This window comes from Kryptolebias marmoratus, linkage group LG8 (assembly GCF_001649575.2).
Source record: "Kryptolebias marmoratus isolate JLee-2015 linkage group LG8, ASM164957v2, whole genome shotgun sequence".
Taxonomy (NCBI): Eukaryota; Metazoa; Chordata; class Actinopteri; order Cyprinodontiformes; family Rivulidae; genus Kryptolebias; species Kryptolebias marmoratus.
Genome location: NC_051437.1, coordinates 9,838,491 through 9,857,005, shown reverse-complemented (window position 1 = coordinate 9,857,005; position 18,515 = coordinate 9,838,491). Strand labels below are relative to the sequence as shown.

At 41.2% G+C, this 18,515-nt stretch overlaps 2 protein-coding genes across 11 annotated transcripts in view; one reads left to right on the top strand and one right to left on the bottom strand.

Moving 5' to 3' along the window:
* Positions 1–1,328: 1,328 nt before the first annotated feature.
* dnajc11a (DnaJ (Hsp40) homolog, subfamily C, member 11a) lies at positions 1,329–11,583 on the bottom strand. The gene is made up of 16 exons (XM_017409364.3): positions 11,428–11,583; positions 8,567–8,696; positions 8,391–8,464; positions 7,703–7,804; positions 7,474–7,599; positions 7,275–7,397; positions 7,107–7,180; positions 6,825–7,014; positions 6,632–6,717; positions 5,342–5,458; positions 4,864–5,019; positions 4,661–4,730; positions 4,357–4,414; positions 2,167–2,309; positions 1,935–2,064; positions 1,329–1,780 (listed from the first exon to the last, which is right to left on the bottom strand). Exons 1-16 carry the CDS (start codon positions 11,497–11,499, stop codon positions 1,755–1,757), a joined length of 1,677 nt encoding a protein of 558 aa, XP_017264853.1. The 5' UTR covers positions 11,500–11,583; the 3' UTR covers positions 1,329–1,754.
* A 2,414-nt stretch (positions 11,584–13,997) lies between these two features.
* Positions 13,998–18,515, top strand: part of camta1a (calmodulin binding transcription activator 1a) — a 304,500-nt gene continuing 299,982 nt past the window's right edge. For 9 of the 10 annotated variants that reach the window (XM_017409579.3, XM_017409577.3, XM_017409578.3 and 6 more), the window contains exon 1: positions 14,009–14,114. In XM_017409579.3, coding sequence (XP_017265068.1) covers positions 14,090–14,114 — 25 coding nt within the window. In that variant the 5' untranslated portion in view covers positions 14,009–14,089. Of the gene's footprint in view, positions 14,115–18,515 lie in introns of all 10 variants that reach the window. The other variant, XM_017409572.3, reaches the window with a different exon arrangement.

Genomic DNA, 18,515 nt, shown 5'->3' with positions numbered 1-18,515 from the left:
GTTTAGCTTTTATTTTAACACTCTGTCAGCACGAATCATCCGCATTTTATTGCACAAACCTAGATCTGTTTAGCTGAAACAACAAATATCCGCAACCTAAAGCCAAAACTTTGAACACAACCACTCATTCAGTGAAGAGGTTTGGGTGCTCATGAGGTTTATTGTGAGCAAAGTATTCAAATCCCTTAGTAACCTGGAATCTAAATGGATTTTCAAATTGATTACAAGTCATGAGCCTGCACAAGATACTCCAGATTAATGAAATGAGTGGGAAAAAGAACAACTTTGTTTTAAAATATATAAAAGTGAAAAGTATTCACTCCCTCCAGCTTTACATTCAGAAGCCACATAATTCAATAAGGCTCAGCTGTGGGCAGTCGAAGAGTCAAACAATCACCTGCACCTCTAAGCAGTAAGAGGTACCGCCCAGTAAGTGACAACATGAAGAGCAAGGAACTCTCCACACAGGCCAGAGACAGAGTTGTGGAGAAATACAAATACCTTACACCCTGGACATCCCACAGAGCGCCATTAAATGGTCAGGAAAAAAAGCTGCTGCCTAAAAGGCAGAAAATGAGGTAGACAGTTTGGACAGGCTCCCAGAACACATGGAAGAAGGTGCAGAGGTCAGATGAGACTGAAATACACTTTTTGACCATCCAGACCAAGTGTGGTGAAAACCTACCACCCCTCAACATGCTGACACTATCTTCCCCGCAGCGAAGCATGGGGACGGCAGCATCATGCTGTGGGGAAAACTGGCCAAAAAAACCAAACAAATATAGTTTTATGAGGGAAACCTGATTGATCGATTTGAGACTGGAACTGAGGTTTTCCTTCCAGCAGGACAATGACTTTAAACACTGCAGTGGTTTAAGGACAAACAGTTAAATGTCCTGGAATGGTCCAGTCAAACCCCAGACCTTCATCCAACTGAGAGTCTCTGGTTTCATTTAAAGATTGTTGGACACAAGCATCCATCCAACCTGAAGGAGCAGCTTGATCATGAAGAATGGACAAAAAAAAACAGTGGTTAGAAGGAACAATCTTATGGAGATGTAACTAAAGTGACTTCGGTTAACAGTTATTTTCTTTTCACAATAAAAAATATTTTTCATCTTCCCAGTTATAGTGCTGTTGTGGAAATTAAAAGATACAGTCACTCCGAATCCTTTGAAATTCAAGATTGTAAAGCAGCAAAAACAGAAAATGCTAAAGGCGGGTAAATAAGATTTTTCATGCACTGTAACAATGAAGTATTTGGTTTGGTTTAAGCATATGAATGAAAAGCACTTAACGACACAACTACTCCAAAATGCTATTTGAGCAAGATGAGAGAGAAAGATTTTAATCATATGGCAAATGAACAGAGATGCTTTAATGTCTTCAATCATATAGGCACTGCAGTTTTTATACAATACAGTACATAGAACTCTGTCTAAGATTGCAAGTCATACCAAAAACCCCCCCGATACCAAGTAGGGTAGAACCCTGATTCAGAACGGTAGCCATTCATTTAGTCACATTAGGAGACCACAGCGCTGTCCGTGGTTCTGATAAATCCAGCCTGCGATTTTACTTCACCCTCAATATTTAAATGAATATAAAGACAAACAGTTAAATTCATTTTTTTTCTTCTTCTGCGTAACAAAGACTTATTTCCAGGTTGTATCTAAAACAGGTTTCTCCATTTTTTTTTCTGTCCAACAGTCTAAAGATGAGTCTTTTTTTTTTTTTGGTCGGGAGAAGAACCTTTATGTGTCTGCGTCAATCCTGTGAGCTGGAAAACAAAAAGAACAAAGGAATCAGGCTGCAGGTCGACTACCTAAAGAAATACAATATCCTACCACGGTACATAAAATACATCGCCAGTGACCTGCTGGGGCCGCGCTATGAATCCGTTCCAGTTTGCTGCTGTGCTCTCAGAGACTTACATTGCTTTGGTATCCTGAGTGGCTCTTTGTCTCCTGACAGGACTTGATGCATGACTCCTCGGAACTGATACAGCACCTTCAGGCTCTTCTCCTCCCCCACGCAGGGGTCGTAGAAGCCAGGGAGTCCTGACTGGACAGACGAAAACCAAGACGTGAAGATGGAACATTCACGGGCCACACACGGGACAAGTGGACAGAATGACTCCAAAGCTGTTTGATTCACTTCTCTTACCTTTGAGGCCTCAGTGAGGATGAGTTTGGAGTCTTTCACCAGACACTGCAGTGGCACCGTCACATCAATGACCTTTGCCCTCTCGTGTTTTTTGCTGTTGTCTGTCACAAACTTGCCGTACCAGGCGTTGAGGATGATCAGACCTGATTTAGGAAACAGAGAAAACATCCCAACATGACGTCTGATTTGCAAACCAACGTCTTAAGAGTGTCCTGAAGTTCAAGGGTCGCAGATTTAACAGTCAGGTTTAAAGTCAATAAAGAGTCAAAAGTTAAATATTAATGATTTAAATCTTCAATGATGCCTGCTGAAGGCACAAAATTAAAATTTTCTACAAAGAAATCCTGAAACATTATGGTCGCTTGTTTGTCCAGTGAGTCTCTCAGCTGGACACATGATGAACTGCAGCAGAGCTCCTGTTCGAACCCGGCGCCTCTGTGAGCTTGGACAAGGAGCACATGTATCAGTTGTTTTAGTGGAGGCCCTACAGGTCAGCAGGTCAGCAGAACAATGACTATCATTACCAGCTGCGGTCCAAAAGGATACAATCTGAGTCCATATTTGGGACAACAGACTGACAGGAGAGATGCCTGAACAGACACTGAAGCTCAAAAACACACAGACAATCAAAACACAAAGTTCAGGCTGAGTCTAATTACGACACGCTGAACTCCTCTCTTGTGAAAACAACACCATCTGCTGTTAGCTTTTTGTTAGTTTACCTAAAATAAACCAAAAAGGCCTATTATCATGTAAAAAAAGGCTAGGTCAATACAAATCTAATTACCTAAATTCTTCTATTATCTATTTGAATCCTTTTAACTCTTTTTTAAAGGTTAAGCGTCACCTGATTTAGATTTTCTCCAAACGCTTGAACAGCAAAGATATTTATACAGAAATATCTAATTTTTATTGTCATGATGAAAAATGTCAAATTCCACTTAAATTCCTTTCAAATATGCACTCATCCTCATTAATCTTAGGGCCACCGATCACAATGACTGCATGTCTAAAGAGCTGCTCGTGTGTTTCTGACGGCATTATTTCCAGAAAATAATCTGATAAAATTTCATTAAACTGCAGAGGGCTGAAGTGTATCAAGTCACATTAATGGTGACCACAAAGACCCTGTGATGAAACAACCTACTCCATTGTTTTAACCATCATCCCATAAGCAGCACCCAAGCAGTTTTTAATGACACAAATTATTTTGTACAGCATTATTTGAACTGCAGCTTCGGTTCATTTTCCATCAAAGAAAACTAAAAAGATGGAGGAATTAAACTCAGGCGAATTAAAAGACGGTTTCCGTCAACTTGAGAGAAACAATCAGTTTAGTCTAATTGCAAAAAGTCCATTCTCATGCCTTGAATGGACTTAAACCTGTAGAGAATAAATATTCCATACTGCTTAGTTTAAGTACCATTATGTCTGACTTAACTACAGCACACCACTGGTATATGCAGTAAGAAAACTCAGGCATTGTAATAACTATTGCCTGACCTAATGGGTGAGAGGTGCTGCTTTTTTGCCCGTGTCCCTGGAGTGTCTGAAGAGTTAGCGAAATGTCTCATGAACTGCTGGACAGATTTTAATGAAACTCTCAGGAAGCAATAACTGAATGTACCTCTACATGTAGCCACCACAGCCAACTGATCTTAAAAAACACAAAAGTAGCTAATTTTACAAAGATTGAGCTAAAATTTGGTGTGGTAGCAGCTAAGAGTCGTCCTCAACACATACTCTGAGCGCTGACATGCAAGATCGAACAAAATGTCACAATGAGATTGTTTGACGTCATTTACAAAGTGTGACCAAAAGGGCTGTAACTATATTCATTCTCAGCATAAGATGATCTTAAATCAAATCTCTGGCTTAAAAGCTGGCAGGTGACATGCATTCTTAAAAGCAATGTCACCGTGTCAGTGATGAGGGCATGTGTGTGAGAAAAGTTTTAAAAAAAAGCTCTATATGTCTGAATAACTGCTGCTTAAACAGGCCGATGAAGCCTAAATTGTTATGCATCGCCTCGGTAATGGGATTTTAAAAGGTGAAATTTAAAATCATGCAAATTCCACTCCAAACAGATAAAATAGTTATGAGAAAAAGAAAAAAAAACCCTGCATTTTTACAACCTGCTTAAAAACAATTTCTAAGATAAGCTCATTTCTTGTGGATTACTGTTCCTACCCATTCTTGACTCCTCGGCTTCAATAATCCTGCGCACAGACTCCTGCATGAGCAAAACCTGTGGAGATAAAGGAGGAGCGCAGACGAGCGAACAGACAAACAATGAGATTTCATTTTTTATGGATTACACTGACAATTTGGACTAATACTTTGCATGTTATCTAATCCAATCTGAGCCCTTCACCTTGATGGTTGATAGAATTCCTGTTTCTGACAGGCAGACACAAACACCTACGTCTATAATAAAAAAACTAACTTTTTGACTGGCACCACGGCTACAAAGTAGGTGTGTGAAAATACTCACAGCAGCCTCTGCCTCCTGTTTCTTCTTGGCTATATTAGAGGCCGAGCTCTCCCTCTGCTTCTCCAAGTCTCTGTTGAATTAAAACAAAGAAGAAGAAGAAAAAAAAAACGAGCTCATAAAATCTGGCCATAATAACACGAGATATGATGCTTCCAGAAACAATGTTAGTGCGAGGCAAATAACACAAAGGGAGGGTTTCTTACTGTTCCTTCTGGGCCCGCACATAAGGCCGGATAACGAGCTGCTGGATGGCGAGGTAGAAAACCAGTGGTCCGACTGTAGCGTAAAACACTGCGCTGGGCAGGAGTTGGTCGGTGAGGTGAATAGGGAAGAAGTAGGTCTGACTGGCTCTGTTTAATCTGCGCACAGAGAATTAGTTTTTATGTTTATTTCCAGGACTCACTAGGAAAAAAAAAAACCACAAGTGAAATTGACTTCCATTCTTTAGACAAGACAGGAAATTACAGCTCAGAAGCACAGCATTGCTATACGCACTGCTATAGATCTGTAAAAGCTCCCAGTCTAGACCAAATTTGGAAAAAAAAAGAAAATGTTTGGCTGGGTGACATAATTACGTCTTGATCCGGAGAGGTGCCATGGCAACGGCACTGTAGGGGGAAAAAAAAGTAAAACCCCTCTGGATGCAGAAAATGAGAAAGTGGAGCAAGGAGCTGCACTTACTTGATCTTTAGGGAGACACCTTGGGGCACTCCCACGCTGACGGTGGCCCCCACCACGCTGTGTCGACTGATCTTCCTCTCGGCGCCGTACTCCACCACAGTCCCAAAGAAACCTGATCTGTCACAGTCACATAATCAAAGTCACTACCTCGCTAACATGTAGCTTACTCACATTTTAGCTGACAGTTATTGAGAGAATAATAAAAAAAAAGTTTCCAACATTGGAACAAGAAGAGGTCTTTGAAGATTTTGCTCTTTTTTAGCAATAATTATGACAACTACCTGCCATATAAAGAATGGAAGTTGGCGTACTTATCAGAAAATGACAATCTACCCAATTTGTGTAACTGCTTCGAGCTTCTCTGCATGTCAGTGCACATGAAGCCTTTTTTGACTTGGAGGGAAAAAACACAACATAGGACTTTTCCATAAATGGGACAAAAATATAATTGTCATTCCTTGCGAGTTCATAAGACTTATATCTTAGTTGTAGGTCTGACTCAAGGTGGCAATGAAGAGATCAGTGCACTGTAGTTATTTGTGCTGATTCTGTGGATGAAAAATGAAACGATCGGTGTTTAATGTCCTCTTCACACAAGATGACGACCCCAGGGTGGCCCCAACGCAGTGGGCTTCCTATTAGGGGTGATAGAGCATAAGTTGTGCAGAGTTTTGAGTGAGTGAACCACTTTTGTAGCAAGGTTGTGGTGGTTTATCATCGTGTATCAGGGTCCTGGGCGGAGCATGGCGGCGGTGCGTTCATGACGTGCACCGACGTGTTTGAAGCAGGTCTGGCCACGCTGCCCAGGCTACGACTGTGACAAGGTCATGAAAACGACACAGTGCAAACGTGATACCTGCAGCATCACGCTACTGTGGCAAGATCTTGCAGCGGGGCCTGGGGCAGTCATGGCTGGTGGTATTGTCGCTGACATATCGAGTGGTGGTGAATAGAACCTATTTGGCGAGCACTAAGAGAGCAGCAGTGTCATGGCTGCCTTCACATTGAAGGAGGGTTTCAAATGATCATAGATTGCATGAAAAAAGCACGGTCGTCATTCGGTGCGAAGGGGCTTTTGCGGCTGTTAAAATTTTGATCCAAAAGGGGGATTAAGAGTGACCTAAAACACTTCTCTGTAAATAAATATTATGCTGTGGAACATTTAATGTGGGGTGACTTTGGTTTCCATCTGCTGTGTCCCGATCAGGAGGGTATGAATGTCCTGTTTAGCACTTTTAATATAATTTTATGACTACATTACATCACCCGCGTTGCTCTTTGACAACGTACTTTACAGAGCCTTTAATCTTGGTCTGGTCTTCATCCTGAAACTTGTACTGGTAGCTCATCATCATAAATGTGTGAGGAATGCCGAGCTGCAGAGACACAGAAAACTAACATTATCATTTTTGGTACAACTGCGACGACGAGCTGCTGATGAATCGGAGTTAAACATTACTAAATAAAACTGCTGGCTGCTTACCTGTACTGCGAAGGTGAAGTGGCTGCTCTTCGTGTCCCTCACTACGCTGGTGTTCATAGAGGACTGGACTCCCCAGCGCCACTGCAGGTAACCCATAGTGTTCTTGTCTAAGTGGCGAGCCAGTACCGTTGTCATCCCGGGGCGTATGCCTCGCGATGAAAACTGGAGCCCGCACTGAGCCGTTACGAAGCTGAGATTAAAAGAAAAAAAAGATCTTGTCATTGTTTTTTTGGTGTGAAAGTTCAGAACACTGATTCACTTGTGCTGTCTTTTTAAACTTACCATCGGGGCGTCAAGTTGCGAAATATCTTCATTCCAAAGAGAGGTCCATGAGTGTCTCCGGCTCCTAACTCTATCTGTAGGAACAGAAAAAAACCCACTATTGCTTCACATCCTAAAATGTTACTTTGTGACAAAACACAGGCAAAAACGAGCGAGAATGCAGCATACCTCACTCCAGCCCTTTGCCGAGGTGACTCTTCTCAGCGCCAAGTTAATGGTGCCGCCTCCATTTCCGTTGTGGGTCGATAAGGAGCCGGACAGAATGGCTGTGTCTTTTCTAGTAAGAGGAGCCTGCGGCAGAACACACAGAACATTAAGCGTTTGGAGGAAAACTAAATCTAAAAACTGTGGAACTCGGACGGCAGACCTCTATGGACTGTGATATGTGCATCTTGTTGATTTCTATGTGTGGGACGCCTCCAGCCACATCTTCATAGTCCTCTTCGTACTGGTCAAAGAGGTCGGTGGCATCGATGCCAACGCTGATCATTCCCTGCGAAAGGATTCGAGATTCATTCTGAGTTCACCAAGCAAAGAAACATATCTGCATTACATTCAGTTTCAAAGACAAGCCTCTTATTTTCTGCTGCGTTAACCTTTGGGTTGGTCCGCTGCTGAAGCCTTCTCTCCTCCCGCTCCTTCTGAAGCCGTTCGTACTCCTCCCGAATCTCTGCAGGGCTCCTTCTCCTCTCCACCACCTGCAGGAGAAAGACAGGATTTGCACACAAAGGGAGCGCGACTCAAACAACTAACTTCACGCCAACTTGCAGCTAACGTGGTGCAAAAATCACAGATTTGAATGTAGATGATGATGTCATTTAAGGTTTCTTTCAAAACTGCCATTAATAAAACTGTGTCGACAAAAACTGGAACACTCCAAAGCCTGATTCACTCATTCATAACACAAAGGCAAATCAATCTGACCAATCAGATTAAATCAAAAGCATTTGGCAGAAATATTACAGTCTGTATTACCAGAGGGAAGACGTTTTGTTTTTGTTAAGACTTGTTTCGCCAATACCTTTATGACTTATGTGAGCAAATGTTTAAATGCTTTTTTTTTTAAACTTGACATTTGGACAAGTTGGCATGTGAGAAACAATAAGCACAAGTCATTTAAAACAAATTCAAAGCAGCATTTTATTTTTAAATTAAGAAGACTGTCTAAGTTGTCAATGTGAAGTTCAAAGCTACTCTGAGCTTTTATCACTAGGCTTCTCCTGTCAACATTAAGAGTAAGTCTGTGCACGTTTTCAGACCCACTGCAGGGGTTGAGAAACCTACCTCCCATCCTTCAACGTCCAGTCCTCGCTTGCCATAGATGTCATAGATAGCTCGCGCCTGTGGGTCACTGAGGACTACAAACATATGGATAAGCATCAATGACATGAAATGCAATCAAACTTTGTGTATGTCTTTACGTCCGAAAGCAAACAGGATGTATTTAAAGCTCGTCTAACCTTCATAAGCTTCGTGCACGAGGTTGAAAAGCTGCTCTGCCTGTCGCTTTAGCTCGGGATCGCGGTGTTTGTCTGGGTGATACAGCATGCACAGTCGTCTGTATGCTGCTTTCAGCTCCTCCTGAGTGGCCTGGAAGAACACCGCAAAATATGCAAAGAGATTTATATATATAAAAAAATAGAACAAAGTTGTCAACAAAAAAGTTCTTGTGTTTAAATTCACATCACTGTGAGACGGACTGGAGTGCAAAATCATCAAATTCACAGTTGCTGTATTACGCCTTGTGTTTACTCAACGTGTTGTTTTTTTTTTTAAGACAATTAACAGAGGGATGAAGCATCTGTTTTTGCTTTACTTCGTACAGAGTTCCAACACATTCTCCTTTTCTAAATAAAATCAGCCTCAAATGTTCATATTTCTAAGTTAATCTTCAGGCTATTTTCAGATCTTATTTCAAACATTTGCTGCAAATGTTTAGTGGTGTTCAAAGACAAATCATTAACATGTATGCAACATTTTGACAATGCATGTTATATTTAAAGAAAATAGAAATACTTCAGGACTGTAGCTTTATGTTCATCAGCTCATACAGATCAACAAAAACCAAACCAATGTACAAAATTTGATCCAAGCTGCAAAACAAAGAAGGAAAAATTATCTCTGCCCAAAGAGCCAATGCTGTTCCTACTTTTATTTACCATCAGGATTATACAACAGTATTAGATTCTGCCTCCCTCACTTTCAGGGAGATGTCGTTCAGCTCACCTTCATGTCTCCCTCCTCCTAAACACGGTGGTTCAATTAGGGATCATCAACAAATTACCAAACTAATGACACCTGAAAAACAAAAACTAAACAGCCTCTATGTCGTCAGATCTTCTGTTAGTATAACTTGTTAAGAGTTAATGTTGAATCGTTTCACTAGACTGAACAAATAAGACACACATAGGTTTATCTGATTTTTAAGCATTTTTTAATTAATTTTTTTCATCGAGGTGAGCTGATCAACATCTCCCTGCCAGCACCGGGTCAGACGGCATAAAGACACCGCTGAATCAATGGAGCTTGAATATCCATCATTCATTGTGTTCGCAGCGCATTTGCACCTGTTGGCCATTGTAGAAACCAATCTTCAGTCTTTTTGCACGCAGATCCCTGCTTTTATTTTGGCTTTTACAGTGCTTTTGTTTTAAAGGCAAGCTCTATGATGCTGACTTCAGCAGCTTCTTGTATGCACGCAGCCCACAGAAAAACAAAAACAAAGGCCGACACAGAATGCTGTGCTGAGTTTTTAAACAAGACATAAACCTCTAAGTGTATGTTTACTAAATTCAGCAGCAAAGCAGTGAGCTCAGTTTGTGGAGAACTCTATGATGTTTTTAAGGATTGTTAATTAAATCAGCACCATCAGACTAATCAGATGGAGAAATTCAGAGCAGCATGCACATCAGAAGCTTTGCTGTCCAAATTGTAAGAAGCAATGATGCCTTTTTTTTTAAACCAAGATTTACATCCAGGAATGGAGCAGTCGAGACTAGTTTTGTGTTAAAAAAAAAAAAAATCAGTAAGCTGTTCTTTGATTACACACGAGAAGGAAGCAAATCCAGATACTGATCTTCTCTCCCTGAGCACCAACAAAAAGGCTATTTTATGTTGTTAATTTTAATGCTGGTGTTTGAAACACTGCAAAACATGCACACACTTTTCCCCACAAACGTTTCTGTGAATGTTCATTATTCACAATAAATAGATAAAGTTTAAATTCTCAGTATTATTTCTATTGCCCAGTTGCAACGTCTACTCTTAGCAGCTAATGAAAACCATATTCTATGAATAATAAAATGTTTATTCTGACAATTTATTTATTTATTTTGCATATTTGAGTTTAAGTCTTTTCCTGATCCCCTGCAACAGTCCCAGTTCTATTTGTGGCTTGTTGGGGATAAAAAATAATTTTAAAAAATTGGCCTCCTTTGTTTTATACTCTTTTATAAGTAGGAAAAACAACCTTTAATAAGTTTATACAGTTTCTTTGCAGACACTTTGCACTTAGTGCATAACAAACACTATAAAAACAAGCTGTTAAAACAAAAAATTAAGCACATTTCTGAAAAAAGTAACTTGTATGAGTAATGTCTAGGTCCAGCTGTCTAATTTCTTATCTATATCTTCTTGAACTCAAAAATGTAAACACCTATCTGTTCAACCCTGGGAAATAATAAAAACAAATACCACCCCGATCAGAACCACCTCGGTTCAAGAAGGTTTTGAGTGGAAAAAAACAAACAAACATTGTTAAGGTTTAGAATTTAGTCTACAGCTTATAGTCTCTGACCTGCTCTGTAGCAAAAACATACTGTCACCAACTATCTAAATTAGTTCTCTAATTAATATTTTTTTGGCAACATAATGTTCGTCGCTGTGTCAAGGACAATATCGGGAAAGAAAAGCAGCCGAGCCCACCAGTAAAAGCCCATTATTTACAGTGTAAGCTCATTATCTGCAGGTTACAGCTCTGAACTTACAGTTGTAGCACTAGCTAGTTAGCACATACCCTGACAACCGAAAATAACTTCTTCATTTAGTAGCAAGTAACCACAGCAACACCAGACTCTACGTCTTTTGACCAAACAACGACCACTCGTGATGACAAAACCGTAATGCTACAATTTGCATTGTTTGTTGCTCCCTTTTAAACCAAAAAGAAAGTGTCACTTCACATTCAATGTCGAGGGTCACACAGTTAAAAGTTACACCTAATTATGCGAGCAGCTGCTGCTACGAACCGGAAACAGACCGGGGACCAGTCGCGACCCGAACCCTCGCAGATGACTCTTCACATTGGGACGACATACCGTACCTCTCTTCGGACATTTAGGAGCGAATAGTAATCATCATTGCAGATATCATCATCGTCCAAGGCACACGCCATGGTTTCGCCCGGTCATCTCTTCTTCGTGTCGTTTAGCGCGGCATAAAGGCTCACCTGCGCACTCCGCCGCCCCCCGGTGGTCGGAGTGCGCCACTGCGTCGCGGTGGAGGCTGGAAATCTTGTTTTCGTCAAGTTTCTGTTAATCCGTCGGTACTAGTGAGATTGTGAAAGCAAAATAAAAAAGCGGATGCTTCTTTCATGCTGTATGGCAGGTTTTCAAAACATAAAGTACAAGTGAAAAAACTTACATAAAGAAATCACCTATATAGGCTTAAGCCTATAGAGGGAGGATGACTGCATTATATTCAGCTAAAAGCAAATATGTGATTATGGCAAACTCATTTAAATTTATAGGGTTCTTTTTGTGTGTAGTTTGTTCTTACAGTCTTCACAGGGACATCATGTCTGTTCAGACTGGCCCCTGAGCTGCTGGCAGCAGGGGAGCTGTTCTTTCAACGCCACATCCTCAAACACCACACAGCTCTGTAATTCACAATTTCATTGCATCTCTACACATTTCCGGTCTGCACATTGCTGTTAAGTCCACATCATTGTATTAATTAGCTGAAGACACTGATAACATTGTCCACGACATTCAGTTCAGGTTTCTTTCAACAGGAACAGCCCTTTAAAAGTATATAAACAACCAGACGTTGCCTTCTACAGCACAGAGCTTCTTTACAATGGGTAATTTACACACCCAGTCCCTAATTAGTCCTTCAAATAAAACTAACCTTGTAAAACTAGGCTTCTTATAAAAAGGTTATAGTTACTCTGTTGACAGTGGTACAACCAGTTCTAAAATCACAAGAGGATCCACATCTGGAAATCTCCAATAATGTGGTGCCATAAAGTCAGCTTGCTTTGAAGGAAGAGAAAGACATCCAACTCAGGTTGTATAATGACAGACTCTTTTACACAATCTAAATCTCAAATATTAGCTTGTGATTTTTAGAAATCCACAACTAATATAGATGATTTAGTGTGCTGAATACAGTAAAATTACTATGAAAATAAAATAGTAAGCAGAAATTGAACTAATCTGATATTGAAGCTCATGATTGTGTATTTTTTATACAGTGTTGGGTAAATTTATTTTCATCAATTTAATCGATCAAAACTACTTTAATATTAAAAAGAGCTGGAATTTGTTGAAGAAGGTGAACCTGAGTTGTTGAAGCTAAAAGAACTGGAACATTAGCAGAATGCTAGCTAAAAGCTAAAAGCAGAAAAACACTGGATACACACTAAAAATAACAAAAGGCTAGCTAAAGCCATAACCTAAAGTAGCCAAAGGGGAGTAGAAGTAGCAAAATTCAAGCTAAAAGCTAAATGTAACACTAAGCTATATATCAGCTAAAGTAGCAAAAGGTGAGTAGAATTAGCAAAAAGCCTAGCTAAAAGCTAAATTTAACAAAATGCTAGGTACAAGCTAAAGTAGCAAAATGGAGTTAAAAGTAGCAAAACTCTAGCTAAAAGCTAAATGTAACACAAAGCTAGATACAAGCTAAAGTAGCAAAATGGAGTTAAAAGTAGCAAAACTCGAGCTAAAAGCTAAATTTAACAAAATGCTAGATACAAGCTAAAGTAGCAAAACTCTAGCTAAAAGTTAACTGTAACGCAAAGCTAGAGAAAACGTAAAGCAGCAAAGGGGGGGGGGGAAGCAAAATACTGGATAAGTGTTAAAAATAACTAAAGGCTAGCTAAAATCTAAATGTAGCATAATCATAGCTGAAAGTATCAAAAGGCTAGCTTGAAGCTAAAACTAGAAACAGTCTATCTAAAAGTTAAAGTAATAAAAAGCGAACTAAAAGTAAAAAAAAGAGCAAAAGTGTAGCTAAAAGCTAAAACTAACTAAAGGCTATTTGAAAGCTAAAAGTATCAGTATTGTAGCTAAAAGCTAAAATTAGCATAAGACAAAACCCAAACAAGTATGCTGAAGCAGGTGTCAAACAGAACCATGTTTTAGAACTGTCTGTAAATAAAGTGAAATATTTTGAATAGTACAAAAGTTACAAAGACCAAACGTCACAGCAGCCATCTGCTGAATGAGCTGGACGTTTGAATACAGGAGTGGCTAAATTAGAATTAAGTATGCAGAAGTAGTCAGAATGTACACATATGTGGGAAAAGGAAAACAATATTGTGAATGCTGGGCCAGCATTCATGTAAATATTGATGTGTTGCTTAATGACAAGATCATTTTGGAGTGAAAATGTTTGAAACACTTATTTTGATTTGGAATAGTCCACGTGATGAACCCACAAGAGGTTGATTTAATCTGCTTCATTTGATTTATTTATTTTTACAAAAGCGTTGCTTCTGAGCTGCTTTAAATTCACAATAAAAAAACAAAGCAAACTAAAAACCCAGAGAAAAAAAAGAAAATAAATAAAACAGCGCCGGTGGTGGTAAGGTAAGGGGAGACGTGTTGTTTCCCCGTCAGTCACCGCCTCACAGCCAATGGTAAGTTCTCCTCTGTCGGACCGCCGCCGCCGCCGCTCCTGTCCCTCCTCGTGCTGTCCTCGCCGTGCACGCGCGTGGTACCCACGGTCGTGAGGAGGAGGAGGATGTTGCGCGTGAAGGGGAAATGGCTGCCGAAAACAAGCCGGAAGGTAAGAGGAAATATAATGGGATTAATTTAACTACTAAAGCTATGACCGCGGTGGCGTTCGTTTTTTATCTTTAGAGCCGAGGCAACTCCGCGCGGAGACGGCACGAGCGCGAGGGGGGGGGGGCAAAGTGGAGAAATTTACGGTGGTGGTGGTGGAGGAAAGAAAAAAAAAACAAAAAGCAAAACAAAACCCCTTCCAAAACAAACGTCTCCGCTGTTTTCCGTCTCCGAATATAGACAGCCCCACGAAACGTGGAGACGTCTCGTAGGCAGCTAATATTAGCCCGCATTCGACCTGTTCTCGGCACGTTTGAAACACGCCGCGAGGACAAATAGTCCGCGTGGTTAAAAGTGGGGTTTATTGAGCTCCGGGTTCTGGTCAGAGAGAAAAATAAAAGAAATAAAAAGCCGAGCTGTTCAAGTTAACAACCGGGCTAAGTTAATGACAACATGTCACTGGCATCGACTAACTTCTCCCCCCTTCCTCCTCCTTTAGTTCTGCTCTCCGGCTTGTTTTGAAATAATCATTAAGACACGTCTGGGTCCAAATCTCTGTCTCTCTTGTTTTTTTGTTTTTTCATCCTCATCATCTTGGAGCGGCTCGTTCAGTTCCCCCTTGAAGCGCGAGGTTTTTTTTTCTTCTTCTTTTTCTCTCTGTCTCTGGCATCCGGCGAGCAGTGTGTCTGAGCCATAATAAGTGATGTGATTCTGTTTTTTTTTTTGTTTTTGTTTGTTTGTTTGTTTTTGTTGTTGTTTTAAAAGCGAGGGACGTCAGGTGCTTACCAGTAGTTCTTGGCCTATATTCGGTGTGAAACAGGAGGCATCAGATCGTTGAAATGCCACCACAGCAGAGGAAACAGGGAGGATGGAGAGCAGCCTTACACCACTTTCCACACAGCACAGAGTGATGACCCCCCCACCCCACCTCCATCACCCCTCTCAGCTGATTTAATACGGCTCACTAACTAACTAAAAAAAAAAAAAAAAAACCCAAAACGCACCAGACTTAATTATTTCCTCTTTAGTGGAATATTTTATTGCGGCTCATATGCATGAGAGATCTGCTCTCTCTGTCTCTGAAAGGGCCCATGGAAATTTTGGGTGAGTAATTAAATAATGCCTGCATGCAAAATATAAAAGAGACTTTAATAAATAATTTTCAAATGGGAGGAGGAGTGTGTGTGTGTAAGTAGTTTGCCAGGCATGCTTTTTCATGGTTAATGCTATCTGGTACGGGGTTTTTAGCTGAGCAGCCTAATTGCTCTGTTAGTTTGTCAAATTTGCACGTGTCGCGGAGAGGTTTTTTTTTTTAGTAAATATCATCGAAAAGCTGCCTGCTTAATTGCCCACAAGTGTTCAGATCTGTCCGGTGTGGTCAGGTTTTGTCTTAACTTTTTGAATGAGCATAACTGAGTTAAATGACATGCCATTCTTCCTGTTTCTTTAGCTTTCTTTATGTTAGTTGGTTTTCTTTTCTTTGTTGTTTTTTTTACGTTATTAGTCAAAGAGGGATTTTAGTGTGGTAATACTGGTTGCATAAATTGAGGAGAGAGAGAGAGACGAAACAATAAATCTTTGGGTCCAGATGTTTTCGAGCAGTTCTTAATGCTCTGTTGCGCTCTTCTCAAATTAAACAGACTTCTTTCAGATGTTGGTGTCAGTAACCTTAAATGCAAAGCTGCCCTCCTTTTTTTCCCCATGTCGTGTCTCAAATTGTCCCTGTCCATATGAGGAGGGGGGGGGGGGAGCCAAAACCCTGGGATTTTAGTTGGTTTGGATGTCAGTGTGCCAACCACTAAAGGGAGTCCCACCAGGGGGTGCTATTGAGCCGAAGAAGCGCATTTACATCCGAGCTCTGTCTGTCTGGGGCTATGACAAAAAAAATATAGAAAGAAAAGAAGAAGACATCTGGTTTGGTGATAGTAATGACTTCACTGTGGTGTGCAGTCCTAAATGTATTCCTCCACACAGATGAGGCCGTAGTCGAGAACAGGAGCGCCTCTCCGGCACGCAGGGCTCCTCTCTTTGAAAACCCCGACTTGAAAGTCCCATTGCTGAGCAGGTCAAGTTATTTTCAGTGTTCCTGTGAGGCCGGTCAGTGGAAAAAAAAAAAAAAAGGAGGAGGAGGAGGAGGAGGAGGGAGCACAGAGATGGAGAAGTGGGCTTGCGTCGTACCTTTTTATGCAAACGCCGCGCAGTCTCACGCGCGCAGTCTCACGCGCGCTCACACCTTAAAGCTTTCATGCGGGGCACGTCCGTCTCGTTCATCGTCTCGGTTTCGGCTGTTCTCGTTTGACGAATCAGCTCACTTTGCCTGGCACGTGCCTGTTCGTTGGGGCAGCCACCAGAGGAAGGCAGGACATCACCACCTGCCTTTTTGTCCTTGTCCACTGAAAAGGCTCGGACTTGTTTGGCAGGTCTCGTGATGGCCCCGTAACAAGCGAGGGGCCATGACCCAGACTTTTACTCCGTGGTGTAATGTTTATGTCCCGGCGTATTTCTCCCAAGCCTCTCGGCCCAAGCCTCACACTCCCCCTTAAAAAAAACCCCTCTGCGTGTGTGTTACTTTAAGCACAAGGCTAGGAGGGCACTGAGAGGACAGGCTTGATATGTCTCACAATGACACCGCTCTGGATGAAACTACTGCCTGCAGTCTTAAAAATCTACCAGAGCAGAGCCTTACACAAATATTTCACTACACGAGTCATATGTGAGAAATGAAACAAGAAGATTTGTAAAGACAAGCCTGGGCTTTCCATTAATCCGCCGAAGCTGGATTCTCATACAGTCTGATTATTTATTTATTTTTTTTAGGGGGGTGAGCTCAGGAAACTTTGCAGCATTCTTACGTTTATTAAAAAGCAGATGAACGCTAATCTAATCATGGAGGAGATGTGCTTAACTGCACGCGTCGGGACCTCAGCAACAGCAGACACAGCCATCAAGGGGCGCCTCTTTAAAATGTTGTGAGGCAGGCCTCTTTCTGTGCGGAAAGTCATTCATCTCTTTTATTTTCAAGCCAGTGCAGCTGGAACAACAAAAAAAAAGCAAAAACAAAAAAGTTTTGTGATGTTATCGTTTCACTCAAAGTTCTGTATGAAGCGGCGGCAAAACATCCAGCGAGCACACAGTCAGTCATCAGCTTACCAAAAAAAAAAAAAGAAAAACCACCAACAACAAAAGAAATGCTTGTGCAGCAAAGGGTATAAATATTTCCCTGCTGTTCTGTAAAAGAGGGATGAATTTTAATCCCGCGACGTTGGACGCCTCGCTCCCCAGGCCTCGTGTCGTATCAGGTGCCGCGTTATTGCTCAGCCCTTTAATTGGATCAGCGAGGTATGGATGGATGTTGCCTGCACGTAATAGACCTTTACAGACTGCTTTCCCCTGATTGATCGGACCGAATCGTTCAGGTGAACGCTTGAACAATAAGCAATGCTACTGACCTGTATCAAACAGGGTCACTGTAGCCGTGACCCTCATTACTGATTATTTTTTTTCCTCGGCGGGATAAAATTAGTCAGTTGCTTGAGATGCAGCTGCTTTAAGTATGCAACAACAACAACAACAACAGAAAAAACATGACTAATTTTACTTACTTATCCTCAAGTGTTTTCATTAAGGCTGCCAAGGCATATTCACCGAATCACATGCGTCGCCGATCCGTTGAAAAACTCGTCTTAGATCTCGTCGCCCAGCTTTGAGTTAGAACATGCGGCCCAGTCGGTAACAGCGCGCCAAGACTTCTGGTAGAAGGACGTCGGACAATGTAGGCAAAAGTATTAAAAACACAGCATGAAAGAAACAACAGCGGTGATCATTGGGATTTTGGCGAAACAGATGGGGAACCCCAGCCATCACTGGAGCCAGGTAGCCTGGGCGTACTTCATGTCAGAAAATTGGATTTTACATGACTGAACGGGCATTTTGATGTCTTTAATGGGTTTTTACAAAATCACACACTCTTTAACGTTTGAAATGTCTAAACTCTTCTTACTCCCACAACGTTTTGGTTACATATTCAAATTATCCATCAGAACGTAGGCATTTTTGCCTTCTTTCACTTCTTTGCCATAGGACTTAGGAATCTTCTCCTAAATTCTCCCAAAACACAGATCTGCTCCGTAAAACGCTGCAGAAACATGTCCGTTCTTGTCTGCTTTTCTTTAACTTGGCAGTCAGGGAGTGACAGACACAGATGGTTACCATGGTGACCATAATGAGCCACTAGCAGCACCTTTAGCATTTACACTTCTTTTACAGTTTGTACACCAAAATGTAAGCATTTTTTTTCTTAACAAAATCAAATTTTGGGGGGGCATCAGCTGCATCGGCGCCCGTCGGGATTTCTTCTACTTTTATTCTCATGATGTTTTTGCCCAACAGCTCTTGTGTATGTAAT